Genomic DNA, 24770 nt, shown 5'->3' with positions numbered 1-24770 from the left:
TACACAGTATGCCAAGTGGACCTGAAAAATAGTGCAGACACATAGTGCTTTCCCCAAGAATAGTGACAAATAGTGCTTTCACCCACAAATCCCTTTTACAGACATTTTGACTTGTTTTACAATCTGGCATCTCAGTTCACTAATGGGCAGAATGCTTGTTAATAAGAACTACTAGCCGGTCAGGAATAGGAGGCAGGAATAATGAGAGCAATGGACACATGGGTAGGGTAAAAATTATACAGTAACAGAGCTTCTTGCAACTCTTCTTCACTTATTTATCAATTGTTATTATACAGTCCCCTCTGAAAGTATTGGAAAGACAAGGCCAATTCTTTTGTTTTTGATATACACTGAAGACATTTCATTTTCTGATATTTACATCTAGATGTGTTAAACAACACACACGTTTTGCACATGGCACCTTTTGGTTGAACCCACCCATTTTTTCAAATGACCAAAAATATTGGAACACAGGTGTCAGGTGTTTCTTGTTGCCCAGGTGTGCCCTGTTAGATTGATTGTTTAAAGAATTAATAGCTCTGAATGTCTGCTCTTGGTTTGAGGCATGGGTTTTGACTGACAAGACTGCATTTGTTGTTTTAAAAAAAGGATAGACCAACATAAAGACCAGAGAGCTGTCTATAGGGAAAAAAGCAAGCCATTTTGAAGCTGAGAAATGGGGGAAATTGATCAGAGCGATTGCTCAAGCATTGGGCATAGCCAATATAACAATTTGGAATGTCCTGAAAAAGAAAGAAACCACTGGTGTACTAACAACCTGACATCAAACAGGTTGGCCAAGGAGAACAGCAGCACTTGATGACAGAAACATTGTAAGAGTTGTGAAGGAAAAAACAAAAACAACAGTCAGCCTTAACCAACAACCTCCACAGGGCAGTGGTGAAGGTATCAGAATCAATCAAGAAGACTTCAAGAGCAGAAATAGAGACCATACCAGAAGAGGCAAACCAATCAAATTGGGAGGAACTTCATAATGGAAGATTTTAGACTGGCCAAGTCAAACTCCAGACCTTAACCCAACTGAGCACGCATTTCACCTTCTGAAGAGGAGAAGGAAGAAACCCCAAAAACAAATAACAACTAAAAGAAGCTGAAGTACAAACCCGTAAAAGCATCACAAAAGAAAAATGCAACAGTTTGTTGATGTCAGTGGACTGATGCAGTTATTGCAAGCATGGGATATGCAACCAAACAGTAAGTTCTATTTAATATGGTAAAATGGTGTGCACTTATATAGCATCTTTTGACCTTAGCAGTTCTACAAAGCACTTTACACCGTTTCTCATTCACATACATACTCACTCATGCAAGATGCTAGCCTGCCATTGGGAATAACTTTGGGTTCAGTGTCTTTCCCAAGGACACTTTGGCATGTGGAGGCATGTGGGCTGGGGATTGAACCACCAACCCTACAATTATTGGACAACCCGCTCTACCAGCTGAGCCACAGTCGCCCTCACCCAATTCACTTACTAGAAATTGGGTGGTATGCCACCAAAGGTCTCATGTTCTAAGTTGTTTAACATATCTAGATGTAAATATCAGGAAATGAAAGCTGAAATTATGATCCATTCATCTATCTATAATCTATTCTCATATTCATCTTTTAATCTCAAACCCAAGTGCCTTTAGTGTATAGAAAAAAAACAAGATAATTGGCCTTGCTGTTCAGATACTTTCAGAGGGGACTGTAGGTATATGACACCTTTTGTGTGGAGGTCCCAAGCTACTACCAAGCATGTGTTTTAACACTGGTAGAGTTAGTCAATCAGGCAATCATTGAGAAAACATTACTCTGCTAGGCCAGTTATTTCAGCAGTCCAATAAAAAAGGCAATAGAATTATTACCCACTAACCCAAGTAAACTTTTTGGTACTGATCAGCCTTGTAATTGTTAGTTGTGATAACAGTATGGCCAATGAGCACTCCTGGATCCCTTCATTTCCCTTAATAGTGCAATACTCACCAAAAAGCAATGGACAGTGGAGCCATACAACGGAGTCTGGTACCACAAAGGATACTGTTTATTTCCATTGAGTAAAAAGCACAAATTCATATATGCTGATACATACTACATAGATATGCAACTATGGTGCCAGTAGAAAGTTCCCTGTACATACTAAAGCCACTACACTAAAACATAATGCTGAAATAATCAAGTCTATAAAACAGCACTAAAATTCTGATCTCCCTTGTGTCACCATGGCAACATCGGCTTGGTGCCTGTAAGGTTCTGGGCAGGAATGAGGAAAAACACATTTCTGAAGCGATGAGAAAAAAAACACAGTGATACTGGTGGCTCAGTTATGATGGGGGGGGGGGGGGGGGGGGGGGCATTTATTTGCCTCCTCAAACAATGCTTAATTGGTAAACATGCAATACCGGAACACCAAGGGAGAGGTGAGCCAGCAGGTGGACAGGGAAGGAAAAGGACTTAAAATGTATTGACACAACAGTGCTCTGAAGACTTCGTGCAATACAGTAGTGTCAAATGTCATCTTATGAAAACATAGGTGTAGAAACATGTAAAAACATAGGTGTTTGCAACCATAACATTTCAGTGATGCTGTTGGAGGACTAGAGGAGTCAAAGGCACATCTCCTATATGTACAACCTCACAACGAACATTTTGTTCAGAGTACTGGCTCTTACAAAAGTACATCACGCCATTTAAAAAGCATAATATGAATACAACAACATAAATACCGATATCAATGAAAGAAGACTTTCTTTGCCTGCCTTATTATCCCAATTACTCCACAACGCATTCATGTACTTTACAGTTTCCTCCCAATGTTGTGATTTGCTCTGCTCATCTGTGGCAGTTTGGTGTCGTGTAGACACCAAAAAATGCACAGACATCACAGGGTTGAATTTGGTGCGAGATGGTTAACAAGTTTAAGAAACAGATATTATGTCTCCTGTGCTTTTTTTTAGCATCTTGTTCTGGTCAATCACTTTTTCTTACTTCTGTAAGAAATGACAAAGTCAGCTGCCCTTTTTTTGTGAAATCCATGCTGTGTGCACATGTGACTTATAACACAAGTACTTACCAATTGGTCATCATGGAAATGAGTTGATTGTAATTTTGGAAGGAGGGGGCATATAAAAAAATAACCATTCGTTAAAATGGTGTAGTTATTGTTACTTTATTTAATTGTATTTTTATTAAAAGAAAAAGAGCTGCACGTATGCTGGATCCATGTAAATAACTTCTGCAATGCTGAAGAGCATATCTGAGAGCATATTTCAATATATATATATATATATATATATATATATATATATATATATATATATATATATATATATATATATATATATATATATATACACACACACACACACACACACACACACACACACACACACTACATGCATACAGAAATCCTGTAAGAACATTGTATATTAGAATATTAATCAAACAAAGTAACTACATTTTCTACTACAGAATTACAGGCCAACCCAAATGAAGACAAAATGTGTGTTAATGCGTTATACCAAATATTCTCACTGTAAAGCACATCTGTATCTGTGACAATGCAAATTAACATTTACACTAAACGTTGTTAGCCATAAAGCAGAGAAGCACAAGGAGACAAATTGGGGCCCTCTATAATATGGAAAAACATAGTTCTAGGTGCCTGAATTTAGTATTTAATACTTTGCCTCACTTACCCAAGGCACAGGTACTGTACTGTCTCCTATAATGTTGGATGAAGCAAGAGAATGTGGTAATGGGATTTCAAAATTCTCTGATGAGTGCTAAAATTATTTCAATATTTTTTCCTTCTTACATCCTTTATTACTTCTATTGTTTTGTTTGTAAATCCACCTCTCTTGTAGAAACGACCATTGAGCCCGGTACTAAGTGTTCGATAATATTTATCAAATTTTGTGGTTAATGGCAAAACCCCTGTTTCCAAATAGACTGTTCTTGGAGACATCTTGCACGGTCATGGCAACCGACACATTTTGAAGAATGTCTCCCCAAGATACAATAAACATTGTTAATTCCTTAACTTTTACCCTTGGACAGTTGTTTGCCTCTTGAAAGGCCTATTACAATTATACTCTTCAGTTGTACTTCTGGGGACTATATGTAGAACCCTATAGTAGCATTTCAGAAAGGGTTTCAAACTAGTACACTTTTAGGAAACAAAGAATCTTTACTATACAAAGAACTTATTGAAGAATATTGAAGGACCACTTTTTTAAAGAGTTTACATCAGCTAACTTGTGTTTCTTTTGTAAAACCTCAAGCAATGGTTAAAAGCATTTTAGCTGGAATGTAGACATGTTGTGAAATGTGGCACTTACACTGGTCTTTTCTAATTACGTCATGAAGCTACGGCACGCTGTTGCAACACAATGTGTCCTGCCAATAATTGTCCTGAACTGCCTTTTCACTGTTACACAGCACCTGCATTTTTTTTTATAATAGGTTGTTTGTGCAGCACAGCTGAAACCTTACCCCAGAATGTGCATGCAGGCTATTCTACCTGACACTTCTTTGCTAACCACCTGAATGTGCAACACGAATTTTAAGCCTTGTTGCAGAGACAAACATCACCACATGCAACATTACATTTGTAACACTACACAAACTACCAAATACCAATTCAACACCAAACCGAATGCACCAAACTTGAAATCACACCAACTTTAGTTCCTCTCCTGCAACTGATTATTCCAGAGTAGCTAAACATAGTCCTACATGTCTCACAATAGTCTCTGTTTCAGACAGGAGGTGAAACATTATGGTGTGCATTACTGTATTCAGAACTGTGTTTGTCATGGGTTAGTAAAGTTAACAAAAATCCCATCTCCACAGACTCTGATAACCTGTGGCAGGCTTGAAACATCGTAAAACATGATATACACTCATCCAGAACTTTAGGAGGAACACCTCTACAAATACCCATTCATGCAATGATCTTATCAGCCAATCATGTGGCAGCAGTGCAATGATAAAAGCATGCAGATACGGGCCAGCAGCTTCAGGTAATGTTCACGTCAACCATCAGAATGGGAAAAATGTTATGTCAGTGATTTTGATTGTGGTATGAATGATGGTGGCAGACTGGCTGGTTTGGTCTTTCTATAACTGCTGATCTCCTAGAATTTTCATGCAGTCTCTCGAGTTTACTCAAAATGATGCAATCAAGATAAAACATCCAGTGAACAGTAGTTCTGCAGACAGAAACACCTTGGCAATGAGAGGTCAAAGGAGAATGGCCAGACTGGTCCCAGGTGACAGAAAGGCTACAGTATAGTAACTCAGATAACCACTCTGTACAAATGTGATGAGCAGAAAAGCATCTCAGAATGCACAACACATCAAATCTTGAAGCGGAAAGGCTACAACAGCAGAAGACAGCCAAGAACAGAACGTTGAGGCTGCAGTGGGGACAGGCTCACCAAAAGTGGACAGGTGAAGACTAGAAAAGCATAGCCTGGGCTGATTAATCTTGATTTCTGCTGAGGCACACAGATAGTAGGGTCAAACTTTGGTGCCAAAAGCATGAATCCATGGACCCTACATGCCTTGTGTCAACAGTCCAGGCTGGTGTAGGTGGTGTGATGGTGTGGGAAGTGTGTTTCTTGGCACACTTTGGGCCTGTTAATACCAATCAATCATTGCTTGAACGAAACAGCCTATTTGACTATTGTTGCTGACTATGTGCATTCCTTCATGGTCACAATTTACACATCTTCTAATAGCTACTTCCAACATGATAACGCAACATGTCACAAAGCAAATGTTGTCTCAGACTGGTTAAATGAACATGACAATGAGTTCCATGTTCTTCAGTGGCCTTCCCAGTCACCGGATCCAAATCCAGTTGAACACCTTTGAGATGTGGCAGAACAGAAGAGTCGCAGCATGAAAGTGCACCTGAAAAATCGGCAGGAATTGCGTGATGCAATCATGTCAACATGGACTATAATCTCAAAGGAATGTTTCCAACATCTTGTGGAATCCATGAAATGAAGAATAGAGGCTGTTTTGAGAGCAAAGGGAGACCCTACCCAGCATTAGTGTAGCGTTCCTATTAATGTGCTCCGTGATCGTATATTTCTGTATAACTATTATTTGGATTGTTGAAAACAGAGATAAAAACAGAATATACAAGCTTGAGTCAAATAAAACCCCCGTTTTAAAATTTTGCATTGGTTTTTTGCAAATAGGTATCACAAAAATGTATAATTTTTCTACATAATCACCATTTCGGTTAGCGCAAATGTTCTAGATCCTAAAGAGTGTCTGGATTCCTTTATTCAATTCTAATTTATGTCTATTTATTAATTAATTTCTAATCTATTAATTTAATTAAGGTTTTCATTTGACTTATCCTTGTAGAAGTAAAATTCACCTATAAACTGTCAAAGAATATTATCACTTAACAAATCATTTTGCTTAGATGCATTTGAATAGTAAATAGGTGATAGATATCGAATATATATAATAGGTACATCTGCACAGCACAGGAAAAAAACAGAAAAACATGCTTCCCTCTGCTTAAAGACTGCACAACATTAGCTGGTGGGAAGACACCTATTGATTATTGTGGGTACTGATTTGAAGAGCACAAAAGCAACGCAGAAACTTTTCATACCCTATCTGATATCCCGATACAATTTACAGCCAAAGGACACTGCTCTTCCATTATGAAACTATATGATACTATCGTAAAGGAATAGAATGGACAAAAAATGGACAATTATATTATTACTAATTACTTTACTTGTATAAACTAGGGATGCACCGAATGTTTGGCAACCGAAATTATTTGGCCGAAAATAGCAAAATAAGTGAAATAAGTGAAAAGGCCGAATAAATTTGACCGAACAATGACGTGTTTGATGACGCGCCAAATAGCCTAGCAACCAGAGTGAGACGCGCGAATGTCACGATCTCCACTTCCAGCAGCGAGCTCAGAGCGATGAGGGGGTGCGTGCATGCACGAACTACGTGCACGAGCACATACTCTTCGGATGTTGACAACCATGACATTGTTTACTGTGAACACGTGTGTTTAATTGTTTCTGTTCCAGATTATTCTGTCACGTTGCGGAAGGAGGTAAAGACGTATTTATTTAAGGGACATAACATTAACAACATATCTAACTATACTATATCTACTATAATACTCCGCGAGGTGTACAGGGACGCGAGCGGTATATATCCCCAATATAATCAGCCATATAGAACCGAATAGAACCATTTTTTGCACTCTTGGCAATGCACTTTTTGTTGTAGGCTACAGAGTGTTCCATTCTTTCAGCAGTCAGTTATAGGCCTAACATAGTCTATTCAAGGGGGGCTCAAAGATGACTACATAAAAATATTTTTATTTTAGTAATTTATTTATTTAACGTTATATTGTGCCTTGTTGGTAGCCTATGCCTGCTGGAATGAAAAAAATGTTCAGTGTTAAATAAATATTTTGAAATTGTAGTTTTTGTAATTGATTGTTTTCTTTGAAAAGCAAGACAAAACAGTAAAAAGCACATTTTGACTATTTAATTTATGCAATGGTGAAAAAAATGGTCAAATAAATCTGAAAAAAAAACGTGAAAAAAACGTGTTCGGTATTCGGCCTTCGACCAAGTTTTTCATTATATTCGGTTTTGGCTTCGGCCAAGAATTTTCATTTCAGTGCATCCCTAGTATAAACATTTATCATCATGCCAATTTTTGTCGGATAAAATGTCACAATTTATAAAAATCTGAATTTGTTAGGGATGACTTTTTCCTTGAACATTTTAACTGTAATAATAGTGGTACTAATTTGAAGTGTTAATGTGTATCTACTAATAGTTCAATACTTGACTAAGCTTCTTGCACATAAATTGTAGGTTGCAGAGTGTAGAAGTAAAAGACTGATTATGTATCTATACATTTATTCCTACATATTTTACTTCTTGCCATTATCAGTGAAAGCAAATAACCAGGTTTCAAAACATGAAACATGCGAACAGCTGTGGCATGTGACAACAGGTTTTTGCTGAGACAGGACGACATTAAAAACCTCACACCAAATTACGTCGATAGGTTATCACACTTGACTTATGCTATCTAGTGAATTTGAGCATTTTTTAAGAGTAAATAGGCAGTCCAGAGTCTACAACACACAGTCATCCAGCATATAGTCTACCAGCTCGTTTTGAGCAATTTTAGACATACCTTGTTAAACTGAGTTTGATACAGCAGGTGTGTTTCCCATCTACAGCGAGGCACACACAGAAGAGCTAATATCATTAACCAGGTTTGTCATGATTCAGCAAAATTTCCATCCCAACTACATCTCAAAACCACACAAAATACTTGAAACTACCACAAAAAAATTCAGGCACTGGAAAAGGAAAATTATTGTGACACACTGTATGCACTCACACTTTGTGGAACTTTATTAGATTTCATTCTGAATGTTTACTATAAAACATCATCTTGGCAGCAGTGTTTTTAAACTAACCCAAACTGGCAACTACATTAACTGTCCTGTGCTCAGTTCCTCCCACTGAAAATGTTCATACGAGTAAGCATGGGGCAGTGGGTTTCCTTCCCCAATGGACGTCTTTAAGTATTTACAGAACTAAGCTCTTATCCTCCCAAAAAATCTTTGTTAAATATAGGTGTGTAACAATTATTGGCAAAAATTCTCCAAGGATCACAGCTGGAGAATTGCCTCTACTCTCATCCAAAAACAAACTCAAGTGTCTTCAGTTTTCCAGACACTACTGGAACTTCAAATGTGATCAGGTTATATGGTCAGATGAAACCAAAATAGCACTTTTTGGCAATAAACATCAGAAGTGGTTTTGGTGCACACAGAGAGGTAGCCATATGGAAAAGTATCTCATACCCACGGTTAAAAATGGTGGTGGCTCTGTAATGTTTTAGGGCTGTTTTTATGCCAGAGGAACTGGACATTTTGTTAGGATACATGGCATTATGGACTATCAAATATCAACAGATATTAAATGAAAACCTGACTGCCTCTTCCAGAAAGCTTAAAATGGGCCGTGGTTGGATCTTCCAGCAGGACAATTATCCAACACATATATCAAAATCAACACAAAAATGGTTTACTGACCACAAAATCAAGGTCCTGCCATGGCCATCCCAGTCCCCTGACTTGAAACCCATAGAAAACATGTGGGGTGAACTGAAGAGGAGAGTTCATCGGCGTGGACCTTGAAATTTTAAGGATCTGGAGAGATTCTTTATGGAGGAATGATCTCAGATCCCTTGCCATTTATTCTCCAACCTCATCAGGCTTTATAGGAGAAGACTCAGAGCTGTTATCTTGGCAAAGGGAGGTAGCACAAATTATCAACCAAATGATGCCAATAATTGTTGCACATCTATATTTAACAAAGGTTTTTTATAAGCCGCTTCCTAGTCAACGGCACATGACATCATACACACATAATGCCACTAGCTTTAGCCTAATACCCAGAGTCACTGACAATTACTTTCTTCAGTTTACTGGTTATGTCAACGTTACCTTTTATTCCCAACATGACCTCAGTCTCCATCAAACAGAGGCGAAATCATCAAGTGACTGAGGAAGAAAGTCCTCTAAGGCAGGGGGGCATTTTATATTAAACACCGCGGAGATCAAACAGTGTTGTATGAGCACAAACTTATGTTTGAATCCAAAATGCTCCACTGTGTGTAAGGGGGAGGGAAAACTGGTGCAAGTTGCTTAATATGCTGTATTTGCGCACTTGCAGAGTAAATTCTGCTGTTTATTATAACAGAAGCGATCTATTAGTAACGAGGCTGCGTTGTTCCTCACGCGTGGTGATATACAGTGGGAGCGCGAGTAAGATCTGTAATGTCTAATTAAAACACTATGATCAAAAGTAAAACAATATGTCTAAAGGCAGTGAGTAACAGAAACCACAAGGTGCAGTGAAAGTGACTTTTTATTATTCATTTAGGACTGTAGTTTAATTCAATGCTTTTTGTGCATCCTATAAAAAATAATGCATAAATACTATTATATAATGATAATGAGTCTTTATTGATCACATATACACTTCGGCACATTGAAATTATATTCTTCGCATACCCCAGCATGTCAAGAAGCTGGGGTCAGAGCACAGGGTCAGCCATGATACGACGCCCCTGGAGCAGAGTGGGACCCAACAGTGGCAGCTTGGCAGTGCTGGGGCTTGAACCCCCGACCTTCCAATCAGTAACTCAGAGCCTTAATCGCCAAGCCACCATTATATACATATACATATATACACACATACACATACATAAAATGGTGGCTTGGCGATTAAGGCTCTGAGTTACTGATTGGAAGATCGGTAAATAAATAAATAAATATATATATATATATATATATATATATATATATATATATATATATATATATATATATATATATATATATATAGACACACACACTATATTTTATATATATATATATATTTGTATATATATATATATATATATATATATATATATATATATATATATATATATATATATATATATATATATTAGTATTTATGCATTATTTTTTATGGATGCACAAAAAGCAAAGAATTAAACTACAGTTTAAATTAAATTAATAATAAATATTCTGGTGTGTGTGTGTATTGGGTTCTTTTCTGTTTTGGAACAAACGGGTGTGTAAAATTTTAATCTGAAGTTTACATTTGTAACACTCAGTTTGTGGATTTTATTTGAAATAAAGTTTTTTTTTAATAAATAAATTTTTTAAAATACCTCAAAACACATTATTAGCTCCACACCTCCACTAATATTGGCCCTAGGGCTGCAACTAACGATTATTTTCATAATCGATTAGTTGGCCGATTGTTTTTCCGATTAATCGGATGGTGGGCAAACTTTCAGTACAAGTTTGCCCACCATCCGATTAATCGGAAAAACAATCGGCCAACTAATCGATTATGAAAATAATCGTTAGTTGCAGCCCTAGGGCCAATATTAGTGGAGGTGTGGAGCTAATAATGTGTGTTGAGGCCCCTATGGACAAGCCTCCACTGCATGAGAGACTCTACTGCTTCTGTGTAGTTAACTGAATGTGCAGGGTGGGGAAGAGACTCCCACCCATGTGTCACTGTACTGTAAGAAAGAGGTTGTAGTCATCTAGCTTGGTGTTTCACTGAGGTTAAAAAACAGGTACAAATTAACCATACTACATCTGAATTTATAAAAGAAACAGAAAGATTTGGGCAAATATGTGCAGCTTTCACACTAATTTAAGCTAGAAGGCATTAAACTGTTGCCCTACAGAGGGTTGGGACAGATGCTACATGTTCATAGCTACATGGCTGCTCTCTACGCATCTCCTGCAACCGCCTGATCTTACATAACCCCCTCCCCCTACTGGTTGGCTGGCTGGTTTTATGAGCATATTCCTCTCTTTCTCAACATTTCACCTTTATCACTGCCATTTTTCATGCCATTTCTATGTCTCTTACGTGTCTGGGATATAATGATATAATGAATGATTTTGTAATGCTGTCCTTTTAGATTATAACTAATTAATTCACATTTACGATGGATGGTGATTGTAAGTAAAGCGGCCTCCAAAGCTAATTGAAGCATCCTTTGAAAACCTGACAGGCAGATGACATCATGATATCCACCCGACCAAGGCATGTTCATTTTCTCACTGTTTTGTATTTAACCACCATCCATTTTAACCACCAACTCATTAATCCCCATAAACATACTTTCTAAAATCTGCCCACTAAGCAACTGCATAACCAAAATTAAACCTGGTGAACGTTAAACGTATAGGGGATATTTCATAAAATATTTGACAAATTATTAGAGAGCATGCAGTATTCAAAAAAGGTACTGCTTATAATTTTTTCCTATAGCTCAGGAAATATATTTAAAAAGAAGTCCATCCAGACAGAGGGAGCAGATCACTGGCAGCTGCTCACATTTTTCTTCCTGATCATGTTTTCTTCCCGTTGCTTGGTGGATTTTCTCACTTTCTCCGGTAGCCACAGATATTTCACCCTCCATGTTACTGCTATTCTCCTGCTGTCTGCTCTCTCACCTTCTCTATCACTCAAAACGTACAGATTAAAACAGTCCCCAGCCTAATGACATCACATACAAGTATAGGTTTGTATGCACTGTACATACATGTACACTGTTGCTCACATAAGCCGCTGTTTCTTTCATTTCATACATTGACTGTGACCCTTCCCCCACCGCTGCTCGCTCTCTCTCTCTCTCTCTCTCTCTCTCTCTCTCACCTTATTTAATTACAGTGTGTTCCTACTTTTTTCTGATTTGCACTCCCAAAATATAAGCAATAAAAGAAGATTTATATAGGCTTAGACACGTCTAGATAATCAGTAGAAATTTTCATCCAACACATGACTATTGCATCTTGTGCAGTATTTCTTATCATCCTTAGTAAGCTAGGCATCCATATATATCAAGATCCTTCGAATATGAATAACATCTCAATCAGTGCAGCTATTTAGAGACAAGCTACTCAGTATCCTGTCACTCCCCTCCTCCATCTTCTCCACCACAAAAATACAGCCATGAAATGATCCATTCTGAATTATTCACTCACCAACCAAGAATACATCTGTACTACAAAAACCGCTTATTAACAGGGATTTGACATAGGCTTCATTTTGTCTGTGGTAAAACAGACTTCCAGCAGAAGGATGAGCTCCTCTAAATACGAGCGCTCCAACCTAGCAACCACATACACCACCTGCCTCCTTTCAACGCCCCCACTGGCACGGGCAGTCTATCAATCACGACAAATTCATTTACCTGGTCATACCAGTCCCGATTGGTACAGGTGCATTCTGGCCACCATCCACCTTGCCCTCCCGAGTTGTTGCCATTTACCTTGGGGCCACCCTTGGACTGGCTCATGGGAGTGGGGCCTCCAGGGCCCCCGGCTGACATCTTTTTCCCTTTACTTCTGCCCAGTGTGCCCCCTCCGCCCATGCCTGCTCCTCCACCCGAGGTTTGGGGCGGTAAGGTCTGACCACCTCCATAGCTGGCCGGATATCCATAGGGTTCCGGCTGCCAGTCTCCGTACGCTGGAGCGTCCATTCTGCGCAGGGCAGCCATGCGTGTCACCTCATAGCATTCTGGGCACTTGCAGCAGTGGTGGTGTTTGTGCATGCTGGCTGGCTCACACGACGCGGTGCTCTCTCACTGTCTCTCACTGCTGCTGCTGCTGGTACTGCTGCTGCTGCTGCTGCTGCTGCGGCCGCCGCTTCAGATCAAACACAGCACACAATGCTGCTCGGCTCAGAGAACAGCAGTGCTGGTGGAAAGCACAGAAATCACAGGAATCTCGCTGTCTTCTAAGCCCTGTTATCCTCCGCTTTGTTCCTCCCAATCCAGAAAAGGAGGTGAGGAGGTATCAGCCAGGAAAGAAGAAATACAAAAAGGACTATAGTCTTCCTCCCTTCAATGTAAAAAAATGTGAAAGGGAAAGATGAAAATACTGTATATGATCTCTCAATCAGAGACCAGCCCCGATGATGGAACTTTCTTCTTGACTGTCTTGCTTCACAGTGATGAGTAAATAAATTCATAGATATATAAATTCATTTGTTTATATATGTATATATTTACACACACACGCACAAGTACATATAAAAATATTAATATAAATTGACAAGCACAAATACACAGTTATATACAGGTATATAATGTATATATACACATATATATTTATATATCTATATGCGTGTGTACAAATATATATAATAAACAATTTGTATATATATCTATGGATGATATCAAATCTTCCTCTGTTTTCTTCTTTTTACCAGTAAGATTTCCTCTTTATCTTCCTCCTGTGCTGGGAAGCGATTTCTTTCCTCCTCTCTCTTTTCTCAGCCTGCAGAAAGGAGCTGAGCACTGAATTGCCGCTCAGTTCACTTGCCCTAGATGAGGATTATACAGAGGGATGCAAGCAAGCAAGAGGGGGAGAGAGCGTGAGAGAGAGAGGGGGGGGGGGATGCGTAGCAGCATCCCTCCAGCACCTCAGCTCTGAGAGACACAGCCAATCAACTTGCAGCATGGCCATCAGCAGCAGCACCACTCGTTGTTTCAGTGGCTGCTCTTAAAGGGGCAGCGCTCCATAAACTGAGCACAGGCACAGCGACAGAATGAAGATGCAGAGATTCCAACACTTATCAAATGCTGGCTCCATATCAGAAAAAGTGGTGCTTGCACATAAACGCTTTAAGAGTTAAGGCTGTCAAATTAGGATGAGTCAGGTGAACATTTCATATAGTCATATTCATATGAATCACTGCAGACTGCAAAAAAATCACCCAAATAATAGAGAACTAACATTTTGTCACAGGCTCAACCTGACTTTATGGTAATTTCTAAGGTCTAACACGTTATGGTTAATTCATTAAAAAAAAAAAACAGTCAAACTACACCGAGTATATGAAGGCACCTTAGTTAGGAGAAATATGTCAAAAGGTAGTTTAGTCATTCGAAATATTTCCTTCTTAATATTTAAACTTTTGAATTCACGTATATTTGAATTAGCCCTAGCCAAACTGACATCATTATGTCATCACAGGCGTTGAGCCCATATCGTCGTCATCATCATTATCTTTATTAACTGTTTTATCCTGGTCAGGATCGTGGTGAATTAATACCGGGCATGAAATGGAACCACACCCTTGATGGGACACCAGTCCACTGCAGACTACCATACACACACATTCACACCTAAGGGCAATTTGCATAGTTAGTCAACCTACAGGCATGTGTATTTTTTTTTTTTTTTTTTGAGAGGTGAGAGGAAACATGAGAACCTGAAAGAAAGCCACATGGACACAGGGAACACAAGCAAAACTCCACTCAAACCCAAGCTCAAGATTGAACCGGGGACCCTGTAGCTGTGAAGCAGCAACATTACCCACTGCACCATCATGCCATCATGCCAAATATCCTAGATACTAACTAGAATATTTATTTAGTTAACATGTCTTGTCAATTAGAAATTAATTTTGACACAGCTATTATGTTATTATGGCTATTGTGCTCATTATTCAATCCTATTACACATAATTCAATACAAATGGCTGCATTAGGGCACCATACTATAACTCATCCCAAAACTATTTATGCCATTTTTTCACCCCAATCATGTTTTTCATAAAGCCCAGTTTAACTTTCTTGCCAAACAGTGGAAAGGAAACAGCAGTTACTGAAATTACTGAAGGGGAATAATCACTACTACTATTGCAATTTTCTATAAAACTACTGATTAAAAAATCTGCTTCTACACTATAACCACCAGGAAGCTTGCTCATCTGAAACCAGTTTATATATGGGTGGTGTCTTGCAGCTAAAAATGACGATGCAAGCATATCCATCTCAGGCCATGACTCCTTCTCTTCTTTCCTTTTACCCATAGCTCTCATCATACAGTGGTGCACAATTCAGTACTCTTCACAGGAGCAGTGTATAAATCTCCATGATCTTTACAACTGAAGATGCAAATCGGAGGAGAAATTAGAGAAGCAGTTCAGGCTTATACTCAAGCATAGCATGCTGGCATTAGGTCATGGGGTTTGTTATATCTTTCAGTGTGTGAATGCACGTGGGTGTTTCTAGTACCTCTAGGGAAAGAGTCCTACTCCTTCAAAGATTGCATAACAAATATATAAAAAGGGCTTATGTTTGGTCAGAGCTCTACATAACTGTAATAATAAAGAGTGGCATGGAGAGAGGGAAGAAACGAGGGCAACTGAATCAAAGATTTAGGCACTGCATCACTAGGAAGCATAACACACTTGGAGGAAAGCGCTAGTCATCAGGTTCCACATGCATGACCTCACAGATGGCAATGATTGGCTAGTGTCACTGTGATTGACAGGGGAGAGAGATTATGCCACCCCTCCCACTCAGAGAACATGGCCCGTTTTGCTCTCTTCGACTCATGGCCACAGCGTCATAGTCAGGGTTCGAACTCGCGAACTCAGTATAATAGGGTGAATGCTTTACTGTTGCTTGAGTTGCATTGTTTGGTCATATAGACAAATGTTCATGGACACCTGACCATCACTCCTATATGTGCTTTTTGATCATCCCATTCCAGATTTAGTCCCCCTTTGTTGTTAGAATAACCTCCACTATTCTGGGGAGGCTTTTCACTAGATGTCATTTGGAGCATGGTTGTAGGGATTTGCCCATTAAACCACAAGAGCATTATTGAGGTCAGGCACTGATGTCGGGTGAGGAGGCCTGGGGCGCAGTCAGCGTTCCAGTTCATCCCAAAAGGTATGCACAGGGGCATTGTTATGCTGGATCATGTTTGGGCTATGCCTCTTCCAGTCAAGGGAAATTGTAATAACAACACATACAAAGACATTCTATACAACTGATTCCAAATTTGTGGTAACAGTCTGGGGAAGGCCCCATATAGGTGTGATGGTCAGATGTCCACAAGCTTCTGGCCATGTAGTGTACAACTGCAGGCAGCTCCATTCAATACAATTCAATTTTATATATATAGCTCTTTTAACAGACATCGTCACTAATCAGCTTTGCAGAAAACATAAAGCTTCCATACACACATTCTATTTACAGGTTACATCATGTATAGTATACATGTACTGAAAATACTACATAGTGTGCTAGGAGAGGCAGATGCAGTCACAGGCTGAATTCTAAAAACAATTATGCCATTAGTACAGCTGTATAGTGTGAACACAAGTGTTTCTACAGCTCTAGATTTAGATCCTCTCACAAAATGTGTTCCTGAGTATGTGAGTTTTAATGTTTCACAGTGCATACTGGATATTTTGATGCTATATTACCTACACTAGGTAGCCTAATTGGTAGGCCAACTAGTTGAACTCGTTCATCATATATGTTTAGAAAATGATTCTGAAAATAGGGGCAGCTCTGAAGAAATCATGTTAACGTGACATAGCAGAGCTATTGATCATAATCTATCCAAATCTTAATAAATCAATATGGAATGTTTACCAATTCATAGTATAAACATGAGGAATTCCACATGATTTCAAGGGGAAGGCAAAGCTCTTGAAACAAAATAACCTTCATCTATCTGCCTAATTGCAATCCCAATTACATAAACATTTACACCTCAAACCTTTCAGATACACACTCCCACAGATGAGATCTGTAGAAAATTTCTGGAATTTTTGTGCATTCTCACAGCAGGCCATGTGACTGCTCTCTAACCACCTAACAGGATGCATGCCCAAATAAGGTAAGATAAGACACAGGCAGACTTAAAGGGGCAGTAGCACCATTACTAAGCATCATTTGAATGAAATGCAGAGACAAGGTTGCATAAAATACAGGGAGATTTCTAAAACAGTGTGAAGATACGGCATGGATATTAATCCCTTTTCTCCTTTAGTGTTGCGTGGATATGTAGCAGTGTGGGGAAATGTTTTGTTCAAACGATGTTCTTCCCATTGTGCTGACCTCATGCAATTCAATCATGCTCAAACCATTCTCCAGTGTTTCATGGACAGCTAAAGGGAGAAACATGACTCTATAGAGATAAAGATTCTGTCATGGCTCCCACATTACGCACTCAATGAGACCCTAAACAAAAGCGTCTATAAAGGCTGTGACTCCTATTAATAGAACTGGTGGTAGAAAACAGCTGCTGTACCAAACAGCGCACATGTGAGTGACAGTCTAATGATAGGGGGGAGCTATAGAAAACGAAAGATAGTGACAAAGGAAAAGAGGGATGGAGAAAAAAGGAGAATGAGGTCCATGTATAGTGACTGGAAAATAAGTGAATCAGGTGAAAAGGAGAAGAATTTTTCAGAAGCTAAGAAAGGAAGGAGCAAGGTGCAGGCATAATAATGGGAGGAGAGGGAACATATAGAGAAGCATATTACATGCAGAATTCTAATCATAAGAAATGAATGACCGGAATAAAAATGTATGGAATTATGACAAGAAATCAGTGAACATACATTTCATAGCACACACAAATATGATAAATAAGATAATATTCGATTCTCGCACTGAATAAGCTTTTAACTAGGACCGTTCATTTAGTTTTATCATGTCCACACATTTTACGATTTTGGTGTTGGGTTTCTGGTCATGTTGTACTGGTGAACACATATGACTGCGTAAGGTACAAAGATGAGAAAGAGAGATGGGAAAACAGACAGAGGGAGGGAGAGCAAGCGAGGCAGTCAGTCTGTGGGGATGCAAGCAGAGGGAGGAATGTGGTTTCCATAGCAACCTGCAGAAGGCTGAGCTCTGGGTGTCCGTTCCAGCTCTGACTGCGTTGCACTGCACCGGCCCTCGCCTCTCAGTCGGCTCATTCCTTCCATCCTCCCCCACTCTCTCTTTATTTTTCTCTCTCTATCTCTGTTGCTCCCTCTTTATCTGTGCTTCTCTCCATCCCTACACTGCACCTTGTATCCCCAAATTTTCCTACTCATGTGTGGAAAGAGACATGGCACTACATTTGGCTTAGCATCACCCAGCTTTTCTCTCAAACACAATGTGCTTTGCATTATCAACCACAGGATATTAATATTAACAATCTTTAAATGACACTTGACATAGCTTTAAAAAAAACAAAAACATCAAGCCTTCCTACAGCATTAGCTGAGACCACTGCACACTCCTCTTCCTCCTCCACACTCCCACACCCCTCGCTCAGTTCTCCACTCATCTCAAAAGCCAGTGCCTACAGGCATTGTGCTGCCATGTGCCTCTGGGTGAATTGTGATTGGGAAGACATGTGAAAATGAGGTCTGCAATGATACAGTGCAACTTGACCATGATGACTTTGGAGCACATAAAAAAAAATAGAGTGACATCTCAAACAACTCTGACATTGTGATTAACACCATGTTTCTTTGGTCGAGATTTAGCCTGGATCTACCATCTAATGTGAAAATGGCACCAATTTGTATCATTCATTACCTTACATTCATCCCAAATCACAGAAACACATAAAAAAGGTAATAAATATTTAAAGCATAATAGTTTTAATTCATGCACACTGTTCTTTAAGCAACTTATAAATCTAATCGTGTAAATATGTTTTATTCTCATCAAAACAGTAAAACAGTTATATGTACAAGTACAGCATTGAAGCTAGTTGGGCAAGCTAAAAAAAAGGGAATACTGAAATTAAACCTACAGATATAGAGCCATGTTGACAAGTAACCTTCGAAACAGTGCCTGTTAATAAGGTTGATACATTCTATCAAAAACTGACATTTTGTAGAAATTTTCACAATTATAAAAAAAAAACCCAGATCAATCACGTGGAAAAAGTAAGTACACCCCTACTTTTATCACCCAATCAAATCCATAAAATTAGAAGCATGTTTTCAACATTTGGTACCAGTGATTACAACCTGCTTAGGGAGTGCAGGTGGAACCTGTCTTATTTATACCCCTCTCATATCTAGTGTCTGGTGTTCCCTTTGTTATTGAGGAGTGTGGTGTCATTATGCCGAGATATGAAGATGCCTGTAAGGCCCTCAGGAAAAAAAGGTTGTGGATGCCTAGTCTGGCACGGGATTTAAAAAGATCTCCAAATTATTTGAAATACATCATTCCACTGTAAGGAAAATAATTTACAAATGGCGTAGATTTCAAATGACTGCCAATTTGTCCAGGACTGTCCGTGCCAGCAAATTCAGCCTAAGAGCAGACCGTCTGATGCAAAAAGAAGTCTCCAAGAACCCCACAAATTCATCACAGCATCTGCTAGTAAGTCTTGCAACTGTTGGTGTCAACGTGCATGCTTTTACAATCAGGAAGAGATTGCAAAAATCTGACTTGCATGGTAGGAGTGCCAGGAAAATGTCTTTGCAAGACTGCAGTTTGCCAATGAGCATACAGGCAAAGACCAGGCCTTTTGGAATCATGTTCTCTGGAAAGACGAATCAAAGATAGAGTTGTTTGGCCATAGTAACAGCAGACATGTTTGGCTCAGACCAAAGACAGCTTTTCGGGAGAAGCACCTCATACCAACTGTGAAGCACAGTGGTGGAAATGTTAGGGTTTGGGGTTGTTTTGCTGCCTCAGGGACTGGACAGCTTGCATTCATTGATTCAACTATGAATTCTGCATCATATCAAAGAGTGCTTGAAGATAATGTGAGGCCATCTGTCCAAAAGTTGCAGTTGAACCAAAAGTGGACTTTTCAACAAGATAATTATCCTAAGCACACTAGCAAATACACAAATGGATGGCTCAAAAAGAAGAAATGGAGGGTTATGGAATGGTCTAGTCAAAGCCTGGATTTGAATCGCATTGAAATGTTGTGGGGGGATTTGAAACAGGCAGTACATGCAAGAAAACCCTCAAACATCTTACAACTGAAAGAATAGTGCATGGAAGAGTGTTCAGAAATTCCAGCAAGCTTTGTGGACAATTATACAAAACACCTACAAGAAGTTATTTCTGCTAAAGGGGGCAATCCTAGCTTCTGAGGCCAAGGGTGTACTTACTTTTTCCACAGAAGAATCTCACAACTACTGATATTTCTGTTGAATAAATGATTGAAAAGCTAATTATTCAAATATGTCAAACAAGCCAACTATTTCCATGGTGTACTTATTTTTTCACATGACTGTATCTTCCCAATATTTCAACAACAATGAACATATATTGCATTTATATATTGTATAAACATACAGCATGTCCACGTAAATTTGAACAAGCAGAAATATGGGGTAGTTCCATTTGCACAACAGAAATGGCATTTGATAAAAGGTTAACCACTTAATAGTCATTCATTCATAGACAAAGACTATAATGCTTTGTGCAATTCTTCAGTAGTCTCAGTATTCTTTTCCAAACTACAGTTATTCTAAACAGGACAATATTGAACTTTCCTTTAAGTAATTCCATGAATCTTCAAACTGACATCCATTCGAATTGCTCCCAGTTTGCCACTCACCTTGGGTGTCTCCACATGGGAACAGCTCACGAGCCCGACCACTCTCTCAACCTTCTGTGGAGTCCTCCTGCTGGTCACTCGAACTCGTGACACACCCTCCAATTCTGAGTTGTGCTACACATGTACAGAATAATAACCTCAGACAATGACAGATTCAATGGTTACATTTAAATAACAAAATGTTCCAGTGAACTTTAAAATGTCTGGTCGTTTATGACAAACCATCAATATACAATACCAATTCCCGACAGCATACTTTCAATGAAATGTTCATATGTAACTTACAACACTATGATCAAATTTGGATATATTTCACATGTTCACAAACACATTTCACATTAGTGTGAAAGCTAAGATGATGGCTAGGTGAGTTTAAAGATTGTCTACTGTTGACATTATCTTTACACTGTGCCAAATGTTATCAATATTTGAGATTTGGATTGGATTTGAGAGTACCACTGTATTATCATGACCCAACTTACAATAGCTTAAGTTAGCAATTTATAATAAATGAGCTGTTGTAAAGGACTTTTTTTTTTTTTTTTTTTACATAATTCTACATTTTACGTAAATGTAGATATTACGTAATTTTCATCTACAAATGTTGTTATTGCTAATATTCCTATTATATGAGTTAAGAAATGATTGCCTTTGGCTCCCTACTCTGATTCGCTTGCCTATTAGGGTAGTAATTTTTAATAAGTAGTAGTAGTTTTACATTTATTGATAACAGTTACTCAGCAATGTGCCTCAATCAGAACATTCATGTACCTGTAATATACAGTGTAACATGTACAACAATGTAACATCTGCAACAAAGCAAAGTTTGTAAATTCAGTTGAACCACATTTCTCTACAGAATTGCACTGGCTTATGACTGAATCTGACCCCTTCCAACATGGAGGACATACTGATCAAAACAGTAGCTACCAACTATCTACTGTTCTATCTATCTACTATTTTACTACTGTTTTCTTACATCTATGATTACCACAACAATGTGCTTTCACATATAAGAACTAACTTGTGTTGTCATATGTTTGCACAGTGCCTTTTTATTTACTGTCAATGAGCCAACAAATTAATGATATTAATGGTAATTAATTAGGTACAACAAAATGAGCAAGAGTTCATGGGCTTGCTACAATATATTTAACCACAGTTGTTGTTTTTTTTAATTTAAATAATTTTTTAACCATATTTCATACCCATGACAGACGCAGGACTCCTCCAACCTGTAAATTATAATTAAAATCTTGGGGAAAAAATAAAATTACAACAGGATAGCATTCCCTGACCTATGATAGTCTAGTGTTGTGTATAAGTGCAACTGATTGTGGCAGAGCCAGTAAAGTGAATAGACACACTATTGTTACCCACTGGGCACAAAATTGTTTTAATACATTATAATGGCAAAAAGATGCATATTCAAATTCAGAGCGTCTTAAAGTCATATTCATTCCAAAACCCAGAAGGCTGATTACGTTGAATCCTATTAATAGCAAAAGTGACATGCCACCACTTCTACATTCACAGTAATGGTGCTCTAGAGATGCTGATGTCTTTTTCTCTCTAGCCTCTGCACGAAATCAGTGAATTTGCAGACTCATTTCATTTAACTCTCCTCCACTCAGGTGACAATGTGTGGTGAATGCTAATAAGAACTGCACTGGACTCTCTCAGCTCTAGCCCACCCTCCCTGCCTGCTGCTTCTCACTCAACAGCCAGCAACTCTCCACAGCACGGCTCTGCATTTCTACAAAGTCATACTGGGCTCTGCTGCGCCTGGAACATTCTTCACCACAGATAACACAGTGAGTCAGTGACCCCTGCAGTATTTTCACGGAAGGGAGGCCCTTGTCACACAGTGCTGATGCTTTTGAAAACAGTGGAATGTGGAACTGAAGGGAAAAATCAGTTTCAATATGAGAAGAAAAATGTGCGTAGACTTTTAGGTCTGGCTAATCAAACCAGCACAGAAACTTCTGTACTAGCATGTTTCTTGATGTATGAAATGTTTTCAAATATGATTTTAGTCATACTTTTGTAATAACCTTATTACAGTATTATTACAAAAAATATTATTACAGAATAATTACAGTAAAATATTGACTTTTACATTTTTTCACTTTTGAATTAATTATTTGAACTGATCAAGTTTATGGTAAATTCTTCCTGGTTTGTATTTGTATCCAGGTCCCACACTGTATCTGTATTATCAAGCTATTCTATCCAATCTAATCCAATCCAAACTCATAAATGATTAGCGACATACATATCACACTTTTACTGACATTCCTAATGCTCTTCAGACTTTAAAATACATTACCTGTTTGTTCTGGGAGGTTTTAATGCCTCATGGTCAACACTGAGTTAGCTTGTTTCAGTTTATAGTTGATATAAAACTATAACACTTGACACTTTTTTCTTAAACATTTTAAAAATTGTATTCTTTCACAAGAAGGTTTTTATAACTACTCCCAAGTTTGTTTTGTTTTATTTTTATTTAATTTGTTGTTTGTTCTTTGGTTGAAATCTAAGTGTGTGCATATACACTCACCATTCAGGTTATTTGGAACACCTGTACATTCATGCACTTGTACATGCATGCAGCTGTCTAATCAGCTACTTATCATGTGACAGCAGCACAATGCACAAAATCATTCAGATACAATTTAAGAGCTTTGGGAAATGTTCACATCAAATATCAGAATGAAGAACAAGTTGGATCTTTGTGACTTTGATTGTGGCATGGTTATTGGTACCAGATGGGCTGGATTGAGTATTTCAGAAACTGCTGATTTCCTGGGATATTCACACACAACAGTCTCTCGAGTTTACACTGACATGGAACCTGATGTGGTTTTCTTGCATAATTATTTGCACTGTGTTGTTGCCACATGATTGGCTAATTAGATAACTGTATGAATGTGCAGAAGCTCCTAATAAAATGGGCAGTGAGTGTACATGCATATAGTCCCCACACAAACAAACAAACAAATTATATATATATATATATATATATATATATATAGAGAGAGAGAGAGAGAGAGAGAGAGAGAGAGAGAGAGAGAGAGAGAGAGAGAGAGAGAGACCTCCACTAATATTGGCACCCTTGGTAAATATGAAGGTTGTGAAAAATTTTATTTATTGTTTAACCTTTTGATCTTTTGTTAATAAAAATTCGCAAAAATACCCTGCTATCATGGATATCAAACAATTCCAAACACAACACAAGTTTATAAAAAAACTTTGCTAAACATAGGTGTGCAACAATTATTGGCACCCTTTTAATCAATACTTTGTGCTACCTCTCTTTGACATAATAACAGCTCTGAGTTTTCTCCTATAATGCCTGATGATGTTGGAGAATAAATGGAAAGGGATTTGAGATCATTCCTCCATACAGAATCTCTCCAGATCCTTAAAATTTCGAGGTCCACACTGATGGACTCTCTTCTTCAGTTCACCTCACAGGTTTTCTGTTTGTTTCAAGTCAGGGGACTGGGATGGTCATAGCAGGACCTTGATTTTGTGGTCAGTAAAGAATTTCTGTGTTGATTTTGTTGTATGTTTTGGATCACTGTCCTGCTGGAAGATCCAACCACGGCCCATTTTAAGCTTTCTGGAAGAGACAGTCAGGTTTTCATTTAATATCTGTTGATATATGATAGTCCATGATGCCATGTATCCTAACAAAATGTCCAGGACCTCTGGCAGAAAAACAGCCCCAAAACATTAAAGAGCCACCACCATATTTAACCGTGGGCATGAGATACTTTTCCATATGGCTACCTCTCTGTG

General features: G+C 38.5%; 1 protein-coding gene across 15 annotated transcripts in view; it reads right to left on the bottom strand.

Annotated features, from left to right (window-relative positions):
• dlg3 (discs, large homolog 3 (Drosophila)) overlaps positions 1-24770 on the bottom strand; it is a 94327-nt gene that overhangs the window by 59540 nt on the left and 10017 nt on the right. For 9 of the 15 annotated variants that reach the window (XM_053682221.1, XM_053682226.1, XM_017474275.2 and 6 more), the window contains one exon: positions 20967-21080. In XM_053682221.1, coding sequence (XP_053538196.1) covers positions 20967-21080 — 114 coding nt within the window. Of the gene's footprint in view, positions 1-12823; positions 13575-20966; positions 21081-24770 lie in introns of those variants that run through there. The other 6 variants (XM_053682220.1, XM_053682223.1, XM_053682225.1 and 3 more) reach the window with 6 other exon arrangements.

The sequence above is a fragment of the Ictalurus punctatus genome, chromosome 8, assembly GCF_001660625.3.
Source record: "Ictalurus punctatus breed USDA103 chromosome 8, Coco_2.0, whole genome shotgun sequence".
NCBI lineage: Eukaryota > Metazoa > Chordata > Actinopteri > Siluriformes > Ictaluridae > Ictalurus > Ictalurus punctatus.
The sequence above is the reverse complement of the archived record's forward strand: the minus strand, read 5'-3'. Positions and strand labels throughout refer to the sequence as shown.